Here is a 25,142-nt window from a genome sequence, read left to right on the forward strand (position 1 = left end):
TATTATGATTGACCAGAGAAATAATTGGCTTACAATTCATTGTCATCACCAAAAATCTCATCAGAATACCTTTGGAACCGGGCAACTCCTCTCTTTACTGCCTGAGTGCAGGCAGGACACAGGCTGGAGAGCTGTCCCATGGGGATGCCCAGCCATGCCAGAGAAGAATCAGCTGTGGCTGCTGAGATATTTCTAGTATTGCATAGCCGGACACTTCCAGAAGTTACCAGTATCCTAGCCAGGCTTCCAGGGTGAGGCCAGAGTCACCTTCCAGACTTGGCTGTGGCGAGTCCCTATTCTCACGCCTTGGTGTTCACACTGAGCCCCATTTAGGCTAAAAGAAATCTAGGCTTACTAAGGGTTCCAAGCAGGGTTAGAGAGATGGCTCAGCGGTTAAGAGCACTGACTGCTCTTCCAGAGGTCCTGAGTCCAATTCCCAGCAACCACATGGTGGCTCACAACCATCTGTAATGGGATCTGATGCCTTCTTCTGATGTGCTATTACAGTGTACTTATAAAATAAATAAACCAATTTTTAAAAAAAGATTAAAAAAACCAATAACAAAGGGTTCCAAGTAGGCTAGGACTCCACGTGAGCCTTGAGAAGTGAGGTGGGACCACAGCTGCGGCTGCTCCCATGCCGTGTCAGCCCGCCACCCAGTTCTGAGCGCAGCCTCCCCAAGTGAATTTTGTAACCCCGATGAAATGGCCACCCTCCAGCCTGTTCCCATCTGTAGAAACAGTAAGTCCAGGAAGTCTACGTTCATGAGTGTTCTATGTGACCACGAGTCACTTTTATTACAGCCCCCAGTGTCTACAACAGGAACCTAAAGAATTTCCCCATCCCTGAGCGCTGGAACAGGCTGTGACAAAGCTTCAGTGCAGTGTCCCAGGGGAGGGAAGATGGTTTCCTGAGAGCTCTGCTCCTCCCCTTAGACTCAGGAGTCTGATGGAGCCTGATCCTCTCCCACTAGCATTTCACACAGGTTTTCCAGAGCTCCGCTCCTGGCCCCACCTCTAACCAACTGTCTTCCAGCTACCTTAGAACGCTCTTTGGTGTTCTTGTGATCTAGCCCGTGAAGGTCCCAGATGCTGTGATTCTGGAATCACTGGTCAGCCTAGAACACTGGACAAAGTGTATCCACCAGTCCCCCTCTGGCCTGGAGGGGGAGGTGTGGAAGTGGCACATGTTCCCCGGGCCAGCTCGGTCTCCTCTGGTCAACAGAAGCATCTCAGAGCCCTCTTTTCCTGGCTGCTCATCTTGCCTCTCTGGTAACAATGTTGATATGACATCACTTGTGCCCGGAGGGCCGTCACAAGTACATCGTCATGGCTCTGTGTGTCGTAGGGCAGTAGCGGGCATGTAGCTGAGCCAGCAGAGCCCTGGACGTGGCCTCTAGATGTGTACCCTGACTTTTCTTGTTCCACACATGAACAGCATAGGTGGCATTGAGCAGCTGGGCCAGCTCCTCGGGGCTAACGTCTTCAAAGTATTTCTTCCAGTTCTGCCAGGGGATGGGGTAGAAGGCCTCGGGAGGCAGGGCAGTGACCCCGCGGCAAGCTCGGCTCTCCTTCAGGCTGTGAATGGAACACCACTTCTTGAAGACTCGGGTAAGCAGTTGGGGGCCCTGGTGGCCCCAAATCCAACCATTGTAATGGGCCACAAAGTCACGTATGCACAGTGCCAGGAACTCATGCTTGCGCTCGAAAGCTAGGAAGGCGCCATTGAGGACGTAGCGGGACTGGATGCCCAGCATGTTGGTCAGGTTGCGTAAGTTCTTGAGGACGATGAAGTCTGTGTCCAAGTAGATGCCACCAAACTTCCAGAGGAGTGCAATCCTGGAAGCGTCAGACAGCACCGGCAACAGGTAGGGTTCCCACCTGTGCTGTGCCTCCAAGTACCAGGCTGCCAGTGGCGTGTCCTCAAACAGTTCTTGCAGGTCCAAAGGTCGTATCTGGACATTGGGAAAGCAGCTCAGGAGAGAGATGCCAAGGTTCCGGGGCCACGCGGTAGTGTCCCTAGGCAGCCCTTTCATGAGCACCACCACCTGGGACTCAGGGTGTGCCCTGGCAGCTGATTCCACAGAACACATAAACAGAAAGCTGGGGTTGGTCCTGTCCGAGGTCTCTAGGAAGAAGATGTTGCCTGGGGCAGAGACTGTAGGAAAGGCCAGCTGGGGGCAGGGGAAGTCCACTGGCAGGCTGTACTGCCGTCTTTGGTCCTTGGGTGCACCCATTGTGTGCCAGTAGATCAGGATGGAGACCAAGAAGGTGAACTTGAAGCTGATAATGAAGAGGGTGAAGACCCGCTGTCTGGGCGTGCCCCTGAGCATCCGAGGCAGGCAGTCGGGGGGCTTGGACATGGTCTCCTCCAGATCCAAACGGGAGATGCCCATAAGGATTGACTTGTCTGTAAAACATGACCATCAGCGTTCAGGAAAGTCAGACGCAGGCATCTGTGACCCTCAAGAAACACGTTTCCTGGGGTTGGGGATTTAGCTCAGTGGTAGAGCACTTGCCTACCAAGCGCAAGGCCCTGGGTTCGGTCCTCAGCTCCAAAAAAGAAACACGTTTCCTGCTGACGCCAGGGATAAATAATATTCCAAAACCTAGGGTCTCTGGGACCCAAGAGGCATGATCTGGCAAGTTGGCTGCTCATCTGTGAAAAGGGAGCTGTAGGCGGGGTCTGGGCAAGGCCCTTTTTGCTCTTTGGGTCATAAACCCCTGAATGTCTAGGGACCAGAAGCGATGTGTCTCACAGTGTACAGCCAGAGTCTGGCTCATACAAGGACAGTCAGAAGCAACAACTTTGCCACATAACACCCTCTGCCTGACCAAGTGGGCCTCTTCTGGATACTGGTAGCTTGTCCTTTGACCCCTTTGCTCCATGAACAGGTTTTGGCTTACTCAGAGACAGGCCACTAAATGCCTTGAGCATATTTGGCACGAAGACCTATTACAGATGACCAAGGATGAGTACCTGAGTTCAGATCCAGGGAGCCCATGGGGAAAACAGAAAGAGCAGTGCATGCGCAGAACCCCAGCCCTGGGGGCATAGAGACCGAAGGGTACTCAAGCCATGTGCCCCTCCCCGACAAGGATTTATTACATACTATTTATTTTATGTGCATGGGTGTTTTTTTCCTGTGCGTCTATCTGTGTACCACATGCATGAAGTACTCTTGAAGACCAGAGGAGGGCACTGGATCCCCTGGGACTGGAAACGGGAAGGTGTGAGTGGTGTCATGTGGGTGCTGGAAACCAAACCTTGGGTCTTCTGGAAGAGAGCCAGGACTTGTACCTGCTGGGCCATCTCTCAAGTTATTTCATTTACAGGTGGATGTGAGTCGCCCAACATGGGTCTTAGGGACCAAACTCAGGTCTTCAATAGGATTAACCACACGTGCTGCTTACCACACCAGGTAGACTTTCTAAGTTGGTGAGGAGGGCCTTGCGTTCACTATAGAGACCAGGCTGTTTTTGGACCTGTGATCCTCCTGCCTCAGCCTCCCAAGTGCTGGGACTGCAGCGATGCCCCCCCCATACTCAAATGCTTCATACCTCAGCTCTTTCAATAACTATTGGCCATCTAACCATCGGAGCACTTCACACATACAAACCTGTTAAACCCTGACACGGGCTAATCCTCGCCTCTCCTCACCTCTGACCTAAGGATGAGGAAATGGATAGTCTATACTCCTCATGCTGTCCCCAGGCAGAAAGTGACAGGATGTGCATAGGAGGAGTGGGTGGGGTGGACTTAGCTGGCCCTGGTAGGCCGTAGCTAAGAGCGTGTCTGAGTCACTGGATGAACTCTGCCCTATAGCCAGAACATTAACGCCATACCTGCTGTATGCTCTGGGCTGCAGTCACACCTCCCAGGCCCTTGGCCACTCCAGAGGACAGTTGCATCTGGTTTGTTCTTTGTTTGTTTGTTTGTTTTTGGAGACAGGCTTTCTCTGTGTAGCCCTGGATGTGATGTCCCAGAACTTGCTCTTTAGACCAGAGACTAGGCTGGCCTCAAACTGACAGAGAGATCCACATGCTTCGACCTCCTGAGTGGGGAGATTAAAAGCATACACCACTACCACCCGGCCAATTGTGTTATTTTGACATTGGGAACCAGCAATTTGGAGTGGGAAGAGGTCACAACAGACCCAGCCGGGTAGATGCTACTGGAAGCTGAGAACTGAGTCCCTCCCAGGACACTTGGAATTATCATCCCGTGGAGCCAACCTTGCTGAACTCTGTCCAGGTTAAAGAGCTACTGACCAGCCTGGGCAGTCCATGACAAGGAGGTCGGGGGTCCTAGCAGCCTGCAGGCATCCTGGACATGTGCACTGGGTTAGCAGCTGATCTTCTGTGCGAACAGGAATTTATGGACTGTCCTCTCATGCTCAGGCCTGCCAAGCCCACCTGCAAAAGACGGAAGGCAAAAAAGTCTGAGACAGCTACAGGCTGTCAGCAGCTGTACCCTCCCGTCCAGAAGGACGAGCCCGTCAGCTTCGGCTTTCAGAGCCCATCCGACCCTGTCGCCAAACTGAGCACATTTGCCTATGCTCAGTCCTGTGGGAGCACTGGCTGGAAACAGGAACAATCCAATTGATTAGAACTCCCTGGGTGAAGTGGCACTTGGGCTGGGCACCAGGAAAAGCCAGTCAAATGGAGGAGGCACTGGTCAGTAGGACCGGCTGGAGGGGACTGTGGGAGGCACCAAGGAAGGCAGCTCATATACTTGTACCAGATCAGCTCATACTCAGCAAATGAGTCAAAGGCTGAATCTCAGCCCCGGAGAAGCAGAGGCAGGAGGATCACTATAAGTTCCAGGCCAGCCTGGGCTACATAGTGAGACCTTGTCCCAAAAGCCAAGAACCAGGACAAGATGAAAAAAAAAAACCCAAGAGCTGTGCACAGCGACTGGGGAACATCTGAGTTCACACACAAGTTGATGGGACCAGCTTGGGCAACATAGAGGCTATTTGAAAACAAATTGTAGGTATGGCGTTACATGCCTTTAATCTCAGCGCTCAGGAGGCAGAGGCAGACAGATCTGAGTTTGAGGCCAGCCTGGTCTACAGAGTTGAGATCCAGGACAGTCAGGACTACACAGAGAAACCCTGTCTCAAAACAGACGAACATCAAACTTTGAGGCTGGAGAGCTGGCTCAGTGGACAAGAGAGCCTACTGCTGCATCAGACTGGAGTTCAGACCCCTCAACTATGGGATCACAAATGCCGGTAACTAAACACACGTGTGCACACACAGAGAAATATACATGAATGTAAAGTGAGTCTTAAATGTTTTAATCTAGGGGGCTGGAGAGATGGCTCCATGGTTAGAGCACTGACTGCTCTTACAGAGGTCCTGAGTTCAATTTCCAGCAATCACATGGTGGCTCACGACCATCTGTAATGTGATCTGACGCCCTCTTCTGGTGTGTCTGAAGACAGCCACCAGTGTGCTCATAAATAATAAACAAATCTTTTAAATGTGTTTTAATCTGTCTCTAATCCCAGCACCTAAAAGGCAAGGCGAGTGGATCTGAGTTCAAAGTTAACCTGGTCTCAAACAGAGAAAGTTCCAGGACAGCCAGGGCTACATAGAGAAACTCTGTCTTGAAAATCAAACCAAGCCAAACAATGTTTTCATCACTACAAAGATGAGACAAGAGGATCAAGGCTAGCCTAGGCTATTATAGCAAGTTCAAATGGACTCACACAGAGAGACTCAGGTCCCCTGGCCCTGCATATGCCTTACACCTGTGTCTTTCTTCACACCACTCTCTCCCTGGCTCCTTAGCTAAGCCATCTGCCTTTCCAGTGTCTCAGAACTCAATCCGTTGCCTCAGGACCTGTCAATCTTTCTACTTGGATGGCTCACTCTCCACTCATAACTCACCCTCGAGCCTCTAAGACCTTCCTCTAGAGCTCCCTGCATTCCACTTTTATTTTCCCTAGCATGTATCCCAAAATACTGTGCTTACTGTATAGGTCATTTATTTAGATAGCCCAATATGGTAATTCAGACAAAAATGGCTCCCATAGGCCCATAGGGAGTGGTAATATTAGGAGGTTTGGACTTATTGGAATGTGTCACTTGGGGCATGGGGAGAGGTTTCAGATGCTTAGGCCACACCTAGTCTTTCTCTCCCTGCTTGGGCTGGAAGACGTGGCTCAGTGGTTAAGCCTGCTCAGTGGTTCTTCCAAAGGTGCAGAGTTCAATTCCCAGCGACCACATGGTAGCTCACAACCATCTGATGCCCTCTGGCATGCAGGTGTACGTGCAGTCAGAGTACTAACACATTCAAAGTCGCCATGACCACAATAAAACCCTAACCAACTCTTGTAGAAAAGACTAGTTTCCTAGTCTCCAACTAGGAGACCCTGAAGGTGACCCTGAACTTCTGATCCTCCCTCCTTCTACACCGCTTCACGTGAGCAAGGCAGACACTCTATCAACTCGGCTGCATCACGGCCTTACATTTTTGTTGTTTCTGAGTCAGTAGCTCAGGCTCACCTGCCTCGAACTCACGATCCTGCTCCCAACCTCCCTTCCTGCTGGGATGCGAAGCTCATCGAGGGCAAGCGTATTTGGTGTTTGTATTTGTTTAGCCTCGGGAATCCTGCCCAGCTCCATAGGTGTTGCCAACAAAGGGGCAGGTGGGAGAGTCAGCGAGTGATGAACCAAGGCGTGGGGAAGTCTGGGAGCCAGGAGATCAGTGGCTGAACAGAGGAGCGACAGCTAAATGACCAAGAGCACCAAGGAGTGAGGGAAGATGGTCACTGAGTTGCTTGGGAGCCCAGCCAGAGTCATATGGGTGGCAGAGCTGAGACAGACCCCGGGAAGACCCTAGCTCTGTCCTCCTCCTTTGGGGAGTGAGGCGATTTTGGTCCTAAGCATTTTGACTTGTTTTATTTTTTGAGAAAGACAGGGTTTCTCTGTGTAGCCTTGGCTGTCCTGGAACTCACTCTGTAGACCAGGCTGGCTTCAAACTCAGAGATCTGCCTGCCTCTGTCCCCTGGGTGCTGGGAACCCAGTAGGACTACAGGTAGATGTCTGGACAGCCGTCAGCAGCGTGTGCCCCCTGAGTAGTTGAGACTATGATACATGGTGGAGACCAGGCTTGAGGTAGGCTAAGGTATGCCTGCCCACGACTGGAGGTGCTAGTCTCTGGCTACACCATATTTGGTATCGAATATGGAGCCGAAGATCCAGAAATAGAAGTTAGGTACCCAGCCAAGTTGGCCACAGCTCAATACCCATGTGACTTTAGATTCATAGTCCCACTGGGTGGACCTTGCAGCTCCAGGTCCCAGCCCTTGTCAGAAGAGCCTGGTATGTCCCTGTTAGTCCCCCGCTACCCCTAGGCTTCCTTCCCTAGGGCAGGGAGCTATTCTGAAGTAGTGTGTTAACTGGTTACACTGCCACTCTAATCCCTACCCTTGGCTCCCTGTTATCAGGACCCTCCATGATTCACTGCAGGCAATGAGACTGGGCAGAAATACAGGCTGGCAGAGACAGAGCTTGGCACCAGGTCCAGCACTGTTTTCCAACCCGAGTACAACACTCTTAATGGATGTATCTGTCTCCTTCCCTGGCTGACTGTGAGCCAAGATGGTGTCACGGGGATGGGCAGATGCAGCCCACACTGAACCCCATAGATCCCACCTCTGGGCTGAGTGCCAGCAGAATGAGCCAGCGGAGAGTCAGGAGTTCTGATGGGGGTACAGGTACCGGAAGAGAGACGGTTACTCGGGCGAGGTTCCCCACCCAGGCTTCCTATGTGTGGTTCCCCACCAGTTCCCTCCCCAGGCCTCTGCAGACAGGATTTGCAGCCCCATCCAGGGGTCTTCTCATCAGGCACAAAAAAACACAGCATTCAACAACCAAGCAGGGTCAGATGGGGACACATTTAGGAGAAGCAGGGACACTGAGGAGCTGCGCAGGGGCTGTAAAAAAGTGGGAGTGGCAGGAGGTCCCCGCAAAGCGAGATTGGGGGGGGGGTGGCCCCATCAGTGAGCATGGGCAAGTCCGCTGAGGTTTTCAGGCCACCAGAGAAACTCAGACTTGGATGGGGTGAGTCCTGCTGGCCTATGACATGTGACCCCAGGAGGGGCAAGACAAAGCCCCAGGCTGGGTGGGAGCTCTAAGCCTTACTAGCTTAGAGAACATGACGTGTGTCTGGGACCCTGCCTGAAGGACAGGTCTCCACAGACCACGGTGACAGGTGTGTTTTTGTCAGACGTCTGTGACAGGGAGGGAGGCTGGGAAAGGAGAGCTACTAGGGCAAGTCTCTAAGGTCAGGGATTTCCAAGTTCAGCAGACTGTCTTTGACCAGGACTGGCCCTCCTTTTTAATACCATCCCCTCAGTTCTCAAGAGTGAACGGTCAGAACACAATTCCAACTCTATGGCTTCACTTGTTTCCACTTGCAGTCAAGTCAGGTTCTTTTCCCATTGCCTTCTCCCCTGCTTAGACAAAGACTAAGGTATCCCAGAGTCCCCCAGTCCACTTCAGTACCCCTTCCCAGGAGGGTTGCGTATAGGGCACATGCCACAAGACAAGTCACCTCCCTGAGCCCTGGGTCCCTTACCTGTTCATCAGAGTCTGTCTCATCGGCCCCCAGGCTCCAGGGGGCTGTAAGAGGCCCAGGATAGGGCTTACCCAGGGCAAGGGAAAGAAGGTCCCCATTCCACTTTGCTTCCTGGACTATTAGGGATACTACACGTCTGAAGAAAGGATAGACATCCACACAGGGCCTGGGCTGTGAGCACAGTTCAGTTGGTAGAGTGTTGACATAGCATGCATAAAATCCAAGATTCCATCCATCCCCAGCACCACACAAGACAAGCATGGTGGCATGGTGGCAGTTGGGCAACAGAGGCAAGATGAGATGTTCAAGGTCATCTTTGCTTGCACAGTGACAAAGCTGAGATACAAGACCCTGACTTAAATAAAGCAGTTGTGGGCTAGAGAGATGGCTCAGTGGTTAAGAGCACTGACTGCTCTTCCAGAGGTCCTGAGTTCAATTCCCAGCAACCACATGGTGGCTCACAACCATCTGTAATGGGGATCCAATGCCCTCTTCTGGTGTGTCTGAAGACAATGACAGTGTCATATACATAAATCTTTTTTTAAAAAAAGCAATTATGTCAGGTCCATTGACATTGAAGTCTAGACTCCGCTCAAGCTGGGCTATAGAAGGATTTCTGGCAGTTAGATAAAAGCCAGCATTCTTCAGGGAATCTCTTCACCAAAAGGCATTGTTTCCCTTATGGCTGACAGGAGGGACATGTGGCTCTATGTCATAGTTTGAACAGATTTGGCCCCATAGGCTCATGTGCTTGAATGCTTGACCCAGGGAGTGGCACTATTAGGAGGTGTGGCCTTATTGGAGGAAGTGTGTCACTGTTGGGGCAGGCTTTGAGGTCTCCTACTGCTCAAGTTATGCCCAGTGTGGGTTGTAGTCAAAGAGCAGATCTCTCAGGTCCTTCTCCAGCACATCTGCCTGTGTGGCCCCCGTGCTTCTTGCCAGTGATGATGATGGACTGAACCTCTGAAACTTTTTTTTATGTGCATTGGTGTTTTGCCCACATGCATGTCTGTGTGAGGGTGTCAGATCTCAGAGTTACAGACAGTTGTGAGATGCCATGTGCGGGCTGAGAATTGAATGCGGGTCTTCCAGAAAAGCAGTCAGGGCTCCCTACTACTAAGCCATCTCTCCAACCCAACCTCGGGAAACTCTAAGCCAGCCCCAATTAAATGTCTTCCTTAATAAGAGTTGCCGAGGCCCTGGTGTCTCTTCATAGCCTTGGAAACCCAAATTAAGACAGCTCTGCTTTTTTCTTCTCTCTCTGCTCTGGACTGTTCTCTCTTTTAGCCACAGTAAAAGCCTTCCCCCTAACCGTGGAGGGTCCATTTCAGAGGTCTCACACGAATGCAGCGAGCGGGGAGGAGGAGAAAAGGCTCCGTCCCAAGGGGAATAAAAGGATAGCTTAGTTGTGACTCCTCTCCTATGGACTCAAAGACAAGCACAGAAAATCAACAAGTTATAGCTTTAGAGATCGGAGGGTACAGAGAAAGCCCAAACTCTCACCCACGTGTGAGCATGGTTCAAAGGACCGGCATCCATGGCACTGAACAGGGGAAGGGGACGGATGCACAGGAACCTCAGAGTAAGGATCTCAGAAAACTTCATGATTGTCAGTCCCAAGCTTCACTTGCAGGAGGGAGATGGGAGGAAGCAGGAGGTGAGGCCTAAGTTGACTAGAATGGTGTTCTTAAGGCATTGTCCTGGTAATTAAAGTGGAAGTCTACCAATGACCATCCGATAGTCTTCAGAGGTGGGTGCAAAATGGCAGACTCCCTTACCAGCAGGACTTCGCCTTCTCAGACCTTGTATAGAAAACTTGAAGCCCTGACACACCCCTACCTGCAAGACTGTCACGTAGTGTTGGTTTGATTACAGGTTCAATTCCTTTCTGCCATTAAGAACCCATTCAGCAAGCACCCGGGATCCCTGGGACACCTCCTCATGACAATGAGGCCTCTCAGTGCCTTAGCCGTCAGCCAGTGATCTTTGCCCACCCTGCGTGGTCCTACTGGCGTCCCCAAAACTAGATAAAACCATTGATTGATTCACCCGGAGTAAAGTTGATCTGTCTCCCCAAAGCTGATCCTGGAGATGAGTCTGTTATTTCCTTTGTTTTTCTAAGGGGAAAGTTTCTATTGTAGTTACCGGGGAGAGAGCAGCTGGAGGCACTGGAAGAGCCCGGAGCAAGTGGTAGACTGACTATGGACTTGGCCATGAGGAAAGCAGGAGGTGGGGAAAAGAGATGGGGGGTGGGGGGTGCGCCAAAGAGAGAGCAAGAAAGAGGCGAAAGAGAGCGGAGCAGAGATAGCAGGGTTCTGAGGAGGATAAGTAGCTGGGAGAGGGAAGAGCCCAGGGTCTGGCAAAGGACAGGAGGGGAGGGCAGGGGATAGGGGGAGAAGGCCAGGATGTCTGCAGGAACACACACTTGCGACACTAAGGGAGCCTGGAGGCCAGCATGCCCTCTGGCATGCTAGTAGGCACCACGGGCAGCCATCCGTCCCTTGCACCAGTGATAAGGGGCATGGCTCCTTTTCCTAGAGGGAACTGGCCTCAAGCTCCTGAGGAATGCTGGCTTTTGTTTAACTGTCAGAATTTGGGGGAGCGGAGTTTCCTCTGAACTTGCCAAAGTGGTTGGAGACACTTGACTTCCCAAACCAGGGTAGGTAGCTCCAGAAAGAAACCATCAAACCAGGGCAACCACAAGATGGCTCAGTGGTTAGGAGCACTGGCTGCTCTTCCAGAGGTCCCTGAGTTCAAATCCCAGCAACCACAGGGTGGGTGGCTCACAACCATCTGTGATGAGATCTGATGCCCTCTTCTGGTGTGTCTGAATATATAGTGTGCTTATGTACAATAAATAAATATTTCAAAAAGAAAAAAGAATGGAATGGGGGAGAGAGGTAGAAGAGGTGGTAGTGGCTTTTAAACAGAATAGGAAAATACTACTATTTTGAACATGGGGTTTGAGGGGGGAGGTAAATTAGGGAGTTAAAGTTAAGGGGAAACACCGCTGCTTTGGTAGACATGAGGCACATACATTCTGGTCAGCCCTATTAGCCACATAGTCAACGAGGTTTGACTGGGTCCATCTGCTTCTCTGTGTAGAACTATTTCTTTTTCTTCACTCTCTCTTTTTAACCTCGGGCCCTGGCTAGAACTTAAGTAAGTTCTTTCTGGTACTCTGGGCAGCTGCTAAGATTTACACCTTGTTTCTCCTGGGGTGTCTTTCTTCTAAACTCTAATAAAACTGTCCTCAGACTTTAAAAAAAAAAGTCAGAGAGTGGTCGGGATGGCTCAGGTAAAGGTGCTTATGGTCGGGATGGCTCAGGTAAAGGTGCTTATGCCCAAACCCACCAAACTTGAAAACTCAGGCCCTAAAACCCACACGGTAGAGAGAAAAGTTCCTGAAAATTATCTTCTGACCTCCATAGCATGCCCAACCCCATTAAATAAGTAAATATAAAATAAATTAAGAAGAAAAGAACCATGAAAACGTGGTAACCCAGTTGTCAGGTCCCAATCCCTCAGCTCAGGGTAGATAAAAGCTTACGCTAGTGTTCCCTGGGAACCTATGGAAGGAGCCACTCCTATAGCCTTTCAGGGATGCATACTAGTAGCTCTGGGTAGGTCTCTGCAGAAGTCTGCTAGGGAGAGCTAGTTCTGTGGCCTGGAGGTGGGGTTGGGGTAAGCATTTCAAGCTACCCAAAGCATAAGACTTAGCCTGGTTGGGCAGGTTAATCACGTGACTAAAGGATCACTTCTCTACCCAAGTAGTCCATCCACCCTAAACCTCACTAAAGAGGTGGAGGTATAATTACCCCTTTGTTGAGATAACATACTTCTCCTTCCCAGAATTCCTGGCCCTAAGCATGCACCTCCCCACCCGCCATGAAGCTCTGTTGAGTCCTTTCCCAGTGCAAGTCAGAGCTTAAGTATATTCAGGCACACTGGGCTTCTTAGTCTCTTTCTGAAAGCCTCTCTCCGTGACCTTTTGCCACGTGGCTGCTTGACTGAGCTACACTCCTAACTCAAAGGGAATGACTCCCCCACCCCCCTAAAACTCATCCTCTGTGGCCCTTCAATTCTATTTTTTTTTCTTTTTTTCGGAGCTGGGGACTGAACCCAGGGCCTTGCGCTTGCTAGGCAAGCGCTCTATCACTGAGCTAAATCCCCAACCCCAAGCCCTTCAATTCTATTTTCAAATTCCCAAGACAAGAACCCAAAAGCCTCTGGCTTGGGCCTGATCTAGCAGTCATAAAGTTCCTGGGACCCTATCTCCCCAGAATGAGCCTACGGTTCTCAACGATCCGATCCACCAATATTATCACAAGGCCAGGAAGCTGCGTTTGCCAAAGGCTCCCAGCTTGGGATTATTTTGACTACAATACCAAAGTCTGGCACATCTGCCTCACGTGGCGCTCACCCGTTTGACTCTGGTTGAGGGCAGAAGTCATTCTCTAACCTCTCCCAGAACCAGCTTGGAATAAAATCAGGCAGAACAAAACGCACCCCTAACCCCCATTCTAAGATCAGAAGTGAGCACCTTGTAGGAGCCAGACTGGACACCCCCCAGCAACCAGCAACAGGGGAGAGAGGAGCTTTCCTTCCCTTCCTTCATCATACAGAGTCAGAATTGCAACACCAGCCAGACACATCTTGACAAGGGCTGCCTGACACTCCCTCATTTTCAAACTAAAGCACACGTTGTAGCTCAGGGATGGACTTGGTGGTGTCTGTCACTGGATCCCTTGCTTTGTTCTTTCCCGATGTGGCCATGGTGAGACGTCTCACCTCTGTCATCCTCTGCTGGGATGCGGGAGCCCAGGCTTTCTCCCGAAATACACCAGGGAAAGAGTCACTCTCTGGAGTCAGCCATTTAAAGCAAGTTGACCCCAGAGAGAGGGGGCAGAGGGAGAGGGAGAGGAAGAGAGGGAGAGGAAGAGAGGGAGAGGGGGGAAGAGAGAGAGAGAGAGAGAGAGAGAGAGAGAGAGAGAGAGAGAGAGAGATTGATTGCATGGCCCTCAAAGTTGCTGGGGTTTCCTCACTGCAGGATTCTCTTCTATCTCTCTCTCAGCCTGGCCATAGCAGCAGGTATGTGTTTGGGCTCCACAGGTCCTGAACTGACAGTTGGTGAGCATTCTTTTATCTAGGACACAGGCCTTGCCCTCTGCTTCTCTTGTCAGCTTGGAGGCTCTTCTGAGCAAGTTGGGAGTTCTACACCAGACTGTCTGCCATCTGGCTTTGGGCTCCTTTAAAGCAGATGTGGGCTCTGTTGAAGTATCTTGGCATACGCTTGTGTAACGGAGGAGCTTAAACTCCATAATTTTGTGTCAGCCACACAGAAACCAGAGTGGTGGGACGTGGACATGTCTATCATAACGTATGGAACCATGGGAAATGCTAAGTCTGAGAGATCTTGGTGGCCTGGAGAGAACTCTGGAAAACTAGCCTTTCATAAGCTTATGGTTTATCTAGGGGTGTCCTCTGTTTAAACCACGTGTGGACATGTGCCTATGTCCCATGTATAAGCCAGTGTGTATGGAGGGGAGGGAACAACATGTGGGAATTGGTTTTGTCATTATTTTCAACAGTGTCTCTTTGGTCCTCGAGTTCTATGTATCTGAGGATGACTTTGAACCTGTGATCCTTCTGCACCTCAGACACTGGGATTACAGTCGTGTCCCACACCTGGTTTATTCAGTTCTTCTGATGGAGCCCTGGGCTTGTGACATGTGAGACAAGCAATGAACTGAGCTGCAGTCCCCACTCATGACCGTCACCCTTAGGCAAAGCAAACCAGACACGACCATACACTGTCCACTCTAAGCCACACCTCTCTATAGTCTTAAAAACACGCATTAGTCACTGTATCAGTTATCTTTTAAAAAATAGCTGTCACAGATACTTCAGAAAGAGCAGCCTGTGGGGTTATTTGCTGTACATCATGACAGGGAAGTTGCGTGGGGTTGAGTTCTTGTTGGCACTCAGTGAATCAGGAAGAAGAAGCCAGTGGGCATCTGGCTCTCCTTCCCTTTTTACCTCAGCTGCTCTGAGGTTCTCCCCGTCCCCCAGCCTGGGATAATACAGCCCACTTCAGGCTGAGTCCCTGTTCCTTAGAAACCCCTCAGAGTTTCAGCAATGCCTAATCTATACATTTCTCAACATAGGCAAGTTAAACCAAAATAAAAAATTACATACATTTCTAAAAACAACATTGATGGGAGTTGGAGAGATGAGGCCTCATGGTTAAGAGGGCTGTGGCTCCAGAGGACTCTGCAGTCTGGTTTCAGCACTCATGTAGGGTGAGAACAACCACCAGTCTTACACACACACACACACACACACACACACACACACACACACACACACACACACACACACACACACACACGCACACACGCACGACGCACAACGGGAATAAAACTTTAAATAAAATAATATTAAGGGGTTGGGGATTTAGCTCAGCGGGTAGAGCGCTTGCCTAGCGAGCACAAGTCCCTGGGTTCGGTCCCCAGCTCCGAAAAAAAAAGAAAAAAGAAAAAAAAATAATATTAAGAACATTGGATGGTCCTGACGTAATATTTTCTATCAAAAATATTTCTATCAAAATTATCAAAAAATATTTCTATCAAAAATAGCATCCCCAGATGCTGAGCACAGAAGACCGGACAGTTTGCCTACTGTTACATCTGCAGGCAAACTCACGAAAAAAAAAAAACTTTTAACAAGTACTAGTATCTTTTTAGCGCTCTCTCTCTCTCTCTCTCTCTCTCTCTCTGTTTTATGTTTCCTTTGCAAGTCACAGTGACTGTTGTCTGCTAATATTCCACCCAAGAAAAACGGCTCATACATTAACCCAAGCAGTATTTGGAAGCGATAACACTGCCCACAGGACAGATAGCATTAAACATGAAAATGGACTCTAGGTTCAATCCTAAGAGCTACCCCTTCCAAACCTTTGGCCTCATTAAATTTGGCCAGAAAGGGTTTGCTGGCAGGGGTTCCATCCCCTTTCCCTTATTCCCCACATGGGGGGGATCAGCTCAGGCCAACAGAGGCAGTTCCCACCCTGGTCACCAGGCACGGTTAATACAAAAACAGAGACCCAGTTAATGTCTTCATGGAAAACTGTCCAGAGATGAGGTGGGAAGTTGTTCAGAATTAAAATGAAGTGACACGAGCCGGGTGGCACTCGACTCTAGTCCCAGTACTTTGGAGGCAGAGGTGGGTGAATCCGAGTTCAAGGCCAGCCTGGTCTATAAGAACAGTTCCAGGTCAGCAGCCAGGGCTACACAGAGAAACCTCGTTTCAAAAACAAAGCAAAGGAATGAAGTGTCCAGGGTCATAGGGATACAGAGGATCATGTCTGGGCACATGGGAGGCTGAAGCAGGAAAGATTAAGATCCTGTCAACACACAAATACACACACGCATGCATACACACATGCACACATGTACACACACACCCTCCTAGAGACTAATGCCTAGATGAAGATACTTATCTATGAATAGGAAACTACTATACCCCCACCATACCACGGGACAGAGGTGATCATCGTGGAGGAACCACTGATCTACTCCAGCAATGACGGCTAGGATTTCTGACCACATTGGGTGAATGCCCAGCCAGACCACACCTTGACCAGGCAGGACCGTTTCACCGCCATGCCCCTTTCCCCTCAGTCCCATTTCTTCCACCATTTAAACCTAAAGCATGTCAGTCACCAAGGACGAACTAGGAGTGACTAGACCTCCATTCCCATGTGCTCACATCACTGGCTTTCACCATTCCTCCTCTTGGCTGTGTGCTGGGATAAGTGGCCTTGCTGAATCTGATGGGTTCGCTATGATCACACCCTTGGCTTTTTCCCTAAAAACTGTAGCCACTGGGCCAAGCAGACAGCTCAGCGGATAAAAGCAATTGCTGTGCCCTACGATGACCTGAGTTCGATTCTCAGAACCCGCAGTGGAAGGAGAAAAACTGTCCCGATCTTCACACGTGCTGTGGGCCTCCATGGCACTGAACGATGCCGGAGCTTCTGAAGTCTTGCAGGAGCTGCTCACGATATCAGCTAAAATGGGGCACAGCTACGAGGAAGGGGAGAGAAAAGGCATCTCTCTTTGTTCACAGAAGAGAAACGATGCTACTCAGAGGGCCTAGAGCTTTTATCATTATATCCACATGTGAGCCAGCCAGGATTGGCTGTGGGTACCTGTGATCCTAGGACTTTGGAGATGGACACTGGAGTATCTTGAGTTCAAGGCCAGCCTGGGCTATAGAGCAAAACCCTATACAAAAACCAAACCCAAGAGATGGGCCGGAGAGGTGACTCAATTTGGTTAAGTCCACTTGTTGTTCTTGCAGATGACCCAGGTTCAACTCCCAGCAACAACATGGTGGCTCACAACCATCTGTAAATTCAGTTCCAGGAGATCGGATGCCCTCTTCTAACCTCCTCAGGAACAGGCACGTACATGGCTTGCATGCATACTTCAGGCAAAACACTCAAAAGACAACTTTAATAGGCTGAAGGCCTGAACTCAGTTTTGCTATGATTTTAGTATTATTTTTATTTTATGTGTCTGAGGGGTTTGCCTGCATGTAAGTATGTATACTATGTGCATGCCTTTTGCTTGAAGAGAGATTCAGATCCGCTGGAATTGAGGATATGGATGCTTGAGAGGCATGCTGGTACTATGATCTGAACCCAGGTCTTCTGCAAGGACAGCCAGTGCCTTTCAACACTGAGCCATCACTCCAGCCTCCAGTTTTGTTTTTTTTTTTTCTTTTCTTTTTTCCGAACCCAGGGCCTTGTGCTTGCTAGGCAAGCGCTCTACCACTGAGCTAAATCCCCAGCCCCCAGCCTCCAGTTATTAAGAAGCAAAGTTCTTTTAGGATGGTTAAAGTTTTCCCCACCCCATCACATGGCAGAGAAGACTGGAGACATCTATTTCATGAGTAAACAGGACAAACTCAGCCATGGTGTACTCCTTGGGGGTCACAGGACAATCAGTTCTCTCTGTCCACCACGTGGGTCCTGAGGATTGAACTCAGAACATAAGGCTCAGGGTAAATACCCACTGAGCCATCTGACCAACCCTGTCTTGTAGCCAAGAGATGAGCTGGGCATGGTGGCATATGCCTCTTGACTCCAGCACTAGGGAGGTGGAGGCAGGGGGAAAAATATCAGGAATTCAAGGCCAGGCTGCACAGAGTTCCAGTAGGCTAGAAGAAGGGATGGGATAGGGGGTGGGGTGACGGACAACTTAACACTTCAGAGGAAAGGCCAGCGAGTGGTGGGACATGCCCTTAAATCAGGCACTTGGGAGGCAGAGGCAGGGGGATCTCTGAGTTCCAGGATAGCCTGGTCTACAGAGAATTCCAGGATATCCAGGGCTAAGCAGAGAAACCCTGTCTCAAACAAAACGAAACAAACAAGCAAAAAAAGAACAAGTGCTCTTAACTGTGCCCCCTCTCTCCAGCCCCCTCCCCCAAGTCTTTAGGAAGTTTCGGAGCAGAGATAGAAAAACACGTGTACACATGCTAACTTGAACATAGGATGATCCTCCAAGCCAAAGTGCGGACACCCTGAGAAGTTCTGCTGGGCCTGCCCGCTCCCACCCCCAAAATGGGCAAGGGACAATTTGGACACACACAAAATATGACCCTTTAATAATTATGCAAGATCAAGGGTAATTTTTCCCCCCACCGGAGCTGAGGACGGAACCCAGGGCCTTGCGCTTGCTCAAGCTCTCTATCACTGAGCTAAATTCCCAACCCCAAGGGTAGTTATTTTATTGTTGTTTTTGAAACTGTGTCTCAAGGTGCCCCATTGACCTCAAACTCACTATGTAGCTAAGGAAGACTTTGAACTCCGGATCTTCCGGCCTCTGCCCCCTGAGTGTTAGGGCGAACCACCATACTGGCTTCGCCAAGCCCAGAGCTTTATGAATGTTGCACAGACAATTCACCAACTGAGCCCCATCCTTCGCTCCCAAGGTCACTTTTCAATGGGGGAGAAATGAAAGCAGACACATTCAGAAAACATCTCTCACCTGCTTAGATCGACAAGACCCCAAACACTGGCTTTAGAAAGGCTGGAGGTTAAGAATGCATCTTGTGGGGTTGGGGATTTAGCTCAGTGGTAGAGCGCTTGCCTAGCAAGCGCAAGGCCCTGGGTTCGGTCCCCAGCTCCGAAAAATAGAAAAGAAAAAAAAAAAAAAGAATGCATCTTGTATGGTATCACAGTTAGCATTCCTATTGCTACAATGAAACAATGAAGCACCACGACCACAAAGCAGGTTGGGGAGGAAAGGGTTTATCTGGCTTATACTTCCAAACACTACTGTTCATCAGGGGAAGTCAGGACAGGAACCTAGAGGCAGGAGCTGATGCAGAGGCCATGGAGGGGTGCTGCTTACTGGCTTGCTTCCCCTGGCTTGCTCAGCCTGCTTTCTTATGGAACCGAGGACCACCTGCCCAGGGATGGCCCCGCCCACCATGGCCTCGGCCCTCCCCCATTGATCACTAATTAAGAAAATGCCTTACAGCTGGATCTTAAGAAGGTACTTTCTCAATTGAGTCTCTTTCTTCTCTGATGACTCTAGCTTGTGCCAAGTCATAAAACCAGACTAATAATAATAGGCGTTGGGGCAGGGAGATGGCTCCTGAGATAAAAGTACTTGCTTTTAAAGCCATGAGAGCAATCTGAGCTAAATCCTTGATACCCACAGTGGAAGAATCAACTCTGGCATTGTCCTCTGATCTCCACACACGTGTGTACGTACACACATACACACACACATGCATGTGTACATATACATCATACACATATGCAACAATGATTTTTCAAATATAAGTACACGGAAGGGTATGTTACCTCAATAGCAGAGTATATTTGTGGCATGCATGAAGGCAAACGAGGACATTACAGTGCCTAGGTATGGTTGAGGAGAAGGTTTTTATTGCAGATGTGAGGGAGAATACAGTCAGAAGCATCTGGCAGAGTCCAGACTGAATGGGGATGAGGGAGGAGGAGGGTCAGTCGACTGAATGAGAAGCTGAGGACGGAGAGAAGAGCAGAACCAAGAGAATTCACAGGCTGAATGGCAGGTTTATATAGGAACGAGAAGCAGGCCCCTTGGTTGGAGAGGCTTAAGGTAGACTCATCCTTAGCTACCCCATGAGGGCTGGTCCAGAAGTGCTGAGAGGAGCCATAGGTACTGAGCGAGGCTTGTCCTGGGTTTCTTTGGACCTGACAATGCACAAGGCCTTGGGTTCAAGTCAACATCAAAGAAATTAAACGAAAAACGTGGAAGATGGGCACAGGCTACGAGCAAACACGTGTTATCTTGTAAAAGCTACTTTAGTGTTCTGGGATTCTAGCGCAATGCCTCATGGGTAGCTAAGGATGAATCTGTGAGAAGGGAAGCCCCTATGTTGATGTAGCCAGCCCCCCTATCTCCAGAACATTACTGCTTCCTGTCGGTGATGATTGCTGCCTACCTCACTCCTATTTCCCCGCTTTGATGCCAGAAGTGGTTTCCACCTTCGAGCTTTTGGAAACGCCACAGCAAGCGGGTCCCACTTACATCCTCAAACTTAACATCTTTAGAAAATCTGTAATTGCTCCCATGTGGCTAGCTCCTGGAAAGGAGAGTTCTGGGTCAAAGGCAGGTAAACGGCACTTTACAGACGCAGTGACAGCCTGTCCTCCCACCTGCCTGCCCACACCCTCACAGGGGCCCTCCGGGAGCACCACACTGGGATCAGTTTGCTTCAGCCTGCGAGGCATTTTTCTCGGGCGAGAAGTCTTTTATTTTATCCCCCAGAGGTTAAATACATCAATCTCAGAAGTGGGTAGAGAAGTGGTCACCAGAAGTTGGGGGGGGGTTGGGGGGCCGCTCAGATTGCTCAGACACCAGACTCAGCTAGGATTTTGGTGGCATGTGCACATTAGGTGAAGTTCTGACCACAGCCAGAAACGATACACATTTCAGAATAACTAGGGTCTGGCATAGAGAGGGTGTTTGATGACTTTCAAATGCTAATTGCTCGCCAGCTTGTATTCAGGTGGCAAACTGCCCCCAAAACATATCCTATGGATACTGCCCCTCAATCTAATTTAGTTTTTTTTTGGGGGTGGGGGGGTCCTGTCTGTGTAGCTTTGCGTATTCTAGAATTAGCTTTGTAGACCAGGCTGGCCTCAAACTCAGTGATCCACTTGCCTCTGCCTCACAAGTGCTGGCATCAAAGATGTGAGTTGCCACGCTGGGTTCAATTTGTAACATTTTTATAAGTTTTTTTTAAAGATGTATTTATTATTTATGTGAGTACACTGTCGCTGTCTTCAGACACACCAAAAGAAGGCATTGGATCCCATTACAGATGGTTGTGAGTCACCATGCGGTTGCTGGGAATGGAACTCAGGACCTCTAGGAAGAACAGTCAGTGCTCTTAACTGCCGAGCCATCTCTCCAGATCCTCGGTTTGTAATCTTAAAAAGAGTTGAAACCGAGGCATAGCTGGGAACTGGAAATGCTGGGTGGGGTTCAAACATCATTTACCAGTTGAAAGGGGTCAATCTCCCGGGACTGCCCTGGAGCAGGGGGGTTCAGTGTTACTGTGATGAAAAAGGCTGGATCCTGAGTTTTGTCTCAACAACTGAGAGTAAGGAATCTGGCCCCTGTGGGGCTGCCACCAGGGACCTTCTGGACAGAGCAACGGAACACTAACACCTGGAGACGTGCTTCTGAGCGCCCCCTTCTCTGTCCCGCCCTCTCTCCCTTCGCCGCCTCTCTTCCTCACCCCCTCATGTCCCACCCCCACTAGCTACACTGACTTTAAACTCCTCTTACTACTTCCGCAGAGGTGAGCCACCACACCTGCTTTGGAACAATGTCTTCTGCCCTTTTATCATTTTCCCGTCTCCAGCTTGCTTGGCGCTCTTTGTTCTCCAAGCTTCCCGTTCGCCAGTTTACACAGGGAGGTGTGGCCTCAGAGACGTTGTTGGATGGAGCGAGCTAGTGGGAGAACTGGGGCCCAAGGAAGAGCTACAGGCTCGAGGGTGTACAGACCCCTGCAATGGAAGAAAAGACCCTTCTCCCAGCTCTGAGGATATGGCTCCGACCAGATGGAAATGAAGGTCCCCTGGGAAAGAGAAAGGGGCACCAAGTTGGGCTCCACTTCTTGAGATTTACCAGACAGAAAGCTCAGAAGGGAAACAACCACCTGCGAGTATTTCTCCGTCTCTAGTGTGTCTGTGTCTGTCAGTGTGTGAGGGAGGGAGGAGGGGTGTCTCACGTGGGCGAGGACAGCCAGTCTAATCCTAGCAGAAGGCACTAAAAGATCTTTCATCTGGGTGCAGAAGCCTTGCCCTCCCCTGAGGCGTCCCATCTTCCCCAAAGGTGCTCAAAACCTGTTCAAAGAGTTTTTCTCTAAGCCCCTTTCTCAGTTCCTGCCAGTACCTCCCTCCGAAGTAGGTTCTTTCTTCCCAGTTCCTGGGTTCCCTGCGGCCTCCCTGAGGTCAATAGACCAGCCAGCCCCCTTCCCACACCAGGGCCTCCTGCAGAGTTCTTTTCTAGCTGTTCCCAATCAGTTTCTAAACGCAGCCAAGTCTCCCGGTGCTCACACACACGGAGATAAAGTAAAATTAAAATTAAAAACCTGTTCCTCGGGGTTGGGGGTGGAACCTCGTTTCTAGACTACTACTATGAAGGAAGCCCTGGGTTTGGTCCCCAGCACCCTATAAATCGGTCATGATGGTCTCGGTAGTCCCAGGATTCTGGAGGTGAGAGAACTGGAAATTTAAGGCTAGCCTTAAAGTTATATGGTATGTTAGAAACCATGTAGTTTGTGCTACTTGATACTCTCTCTTAAAACAAACAAACTAATAAAACTCAGCTCCTGGGACTGGCTCCGCAGTTAAGAACACTTCAGCTCTTTCAGAGGATCCAGGTTTGATTCCCAGCAACCACATAGTGACTTCTCGACTCCAGTTCCAGGAGATCAGACACCCTTTTTGATCTCCAAGGACACCATGCACATACCAACTGGCAAAAATGCTCATATATAGTAAAATAAATAAATTAGAAACCAAACCAAACAGCAAAAACAAAACACCCAGGTCCTCAAACATTCATGCAGACTACAGTAAGGAAGACACACTTTGCCAAAGAGCAGCCAAGGGGCAAACCACTGAAGAGCTCGTGCACCTGATAAATACCACACAAACTCTTAGCTGCTCGCTGCTTGACTCACTGGTTTCGATACTGGGGAAAATAGAGACACCTACCACAGTCTGAGGAAGTATGCCCAGGCAAGGGGCTTCAGGAGAGCCAACTGGTGAAACGGTCTCGCACACTGAACAGCTAATTCGTTTTTTGAGGAAAACCTAACCATTCATAAGCTGCCTGCATTTATAGTGATGTAACAGAGTCTAGGTGGGCATGGTAACACAGGTCTTTAATCCCAGCACTCCGGAGGCAGAGGCAGGCAGATCTCTGTTCCTGGTCTATACAGTATCCCAGGGCAGCCAGGGCTACACAGTGAGACCCTGTCTCAAAACAAAGGGTAACAGTATCTAAAAGAACCACATGCATTAACAACAAAAAACCCAGGCAGTTGAGGAGGCTCTGTAAGTAAAGCTGTTACTTGGGGTCATTGAAAGTGGGGACTGGGAAACCCCTCTTCCACTTCCACCCCCCCCAAGACGAGGCTGTTTTGGGGGTGATACGGTAGGTCACAGTTGCCTCTAGAGATTCAACAAACCCTGTCCACATCCTGGGACATTCATCACTCCTCCCACGAGTGAGCAATCTTGCTCTGGGTAATCCTCATCAACCTAGACAGCTGCAAAGCTGTAATTAGTTCAAAGAAATTAAGCAAACTACGATATTTCCAAATAGGTACCTTTCATACTGAGCTCTTCAGGCAGGGACCAGCCCTTGAGGCATTGAAGAAACATTTTTTTTTTTTTTTTTTTTTTTGGTTCTTTTTTTCGGGGCTGGGGACCGAACCCAGGGCCTTCGCTTCCTCGGCAAGCACTCTACCACTGAGCTAAATCCCCAACCCCTGAAGAAACATTCTAAAACAAACAAACAAACAAACCGGCGGGGTTCTCTCTCTGCCTTCCAGTTCCTGTGCGTTTTGGTCTTTGGTTTAAGGACTTTTCTTTATAGGATTTCTGCGGCGGAAGGTCAGAGGCTGGGGGAAGTGCGGGTGCATTGGTGGCGGGCAGCTCTGCAATATTGGAGTCCCCATTCTTTGGGAGGAGAGAGCAGAAAGGTCAGAGCAGGGGGCGGAGGAGAGGTACCCGGAGGGAACCGGTTGGGATTGCAGCAGCTGGATTGCTGTGGATGTGAGAGAGGAGAGATGGAAAAGAGACTTTTGAGAGCGGGCAAGAGGCTCAGTGGAATCTACCAAGGAATGAGAAGAACTTCTAGCTCTAGATGACATACGACGACACTGAGGCAAGGGGGTTTGCCCTAACAGTGAAGAGGGGTGGATAGGATAATTCTCCAGGCGCAGCCTCTTTCAACCCCATCCGACTTCCAATCTCACCTCAAATGGTCTCATCTGAAGGGGAGAAGCGGGAGCGTGATGATCCGGGACCGAGCGCTGGGATCGGCGGCTCCATGCCAGCTTTTCCCAGGCTACCCCCTCCACCTGAAGACCCTTCCCGGTGCGGGTCCAAAGCCAGAGCATCCGGAGAACCCAGCGCCGACTCCCAGCCCAAAGCCCTCCCTGCAGCGCACAGCATTCCATTCCTCTCCCGGACGCGCCCCGCCGCGACCTCCCAGGTCTCCTGCTCGCCCAACGTCGCTGAGCAGCGCTTTGGGGTCCCCAGTTGCCCCCTCCCCCGTGGACCTCGTCCTCCGACAAGCCCCAGACTAGCTCGCGCCGCGCCGCGCTCAACTTCGGGGCGCATCTCGGGTGCGGGCGGTGGCTGAGGGACCACGGCACAGAAGTGATGCCTGCACAATTGTCGTCTGTGGAACAGGTGGCCAGGTGGGGACCCTGGTCCCTGGTGTCTTGCAGCTCACCTCCCTTTCCGGCCTGGAACAGGGTTGCTCCAGATCCCAACGAAATCCCCCTGCCCTCTGCCTTGTCCCTGAGACCCAAGTACCTTTGGCTCCCGAAGCGGCGGGCAGCTACTGCGGCCCTGGAGGGCGGTGGCTTGAGCCCAGAGGACAGGAGCGCCGCCCTTCCAGCCCTGGGCGGGGTCAGCCCCTCCTGCCCCGCGGGTCCCTCTCTGTCTGCAGCTAGTCCTGTCTAGGGGGGCTCGAACTGAGTCAATAGCCAGTAGCCAACAGGTATGAGCAGCCTCCACGTCTTGCGGGTCACCATCCTATTCTAAACCTTCCGGCCCATTCTGTCCCCCAGAACTCCTAGCAATCCTCTTGCCTCAACCTCCCAAGCCACTCCTCCAAGACAGGGATGAATCCCCTTCGCATAGCTCCATTTTCTCCTTTTAACAGATGAAAAACATAAAAAGCCAGGCCCAAAGCGGTTTGGTTAATTACACGAATGTTCTGCGATTGAGAAGGGG

The 25,142-nt window shown here is 50.3% G+C and overlaps 1 protein-coding gene across 2 annotated transcripts; it reads right to left on the reverse strand.

Moving 5' to 3' along the window:
• Positions 1-786: 786 nt before the first annotated feature.
• On the reverse strand, positions 787-24,735 carry A4galt (alpha 1,4-galactosyltransferase (P blood group)). 2 transcript variants are annotated; one of them, XM_032918659.1, is made up of 3 exons: positions 24,637-24,735; positions 4,273-4,416; positions 787-2,410 (listed from the first exon to the last, which is right to left on the reverse strand). In XM_032918659.1, the coding sequence occupies exon 3, from the start codon at positions 2,394-2,396 to the stop codon at positions 1,314-1,316; it is 1,083 nt and encodes a 360-aa protein (XP_032774550.1). In that variant the 5' UTR covers positions 2,397-2,410; positions 4,273-4,416; positions 24,637-24,735; the 3' UTR covers positions 787-1,313. The 2 variants fall into 2 exon arrangements, with proteins under 2 accessions (XP_032774550.1, XP_032774540.1); XM_032918649.1 differs by lacking the exons at positions 4,273-4,416; positions 24,637-24,735 and adding an exon at positions 3,847-3,970 and having other exon boundaries at positions 978-2,410.
• Between the last annotated feature and the right edge of the window lie 407 nt (positions 24,736-25,142).

This window comes from Rattus rattus, chromosome 1, assembly GCF_011064425.1.
Source record: "Rattus rattus isolate New Zealand chromosome 1, Rrattus_CSIRO_v1, whole genome shotgun sequence".
In the NCBI taxonomy this organism is placed as follows: Eukaryota; Metazoa; Chordata; class Mammalia; order Rodentia; family Muridae; genus Rattus; species Rattus rattus.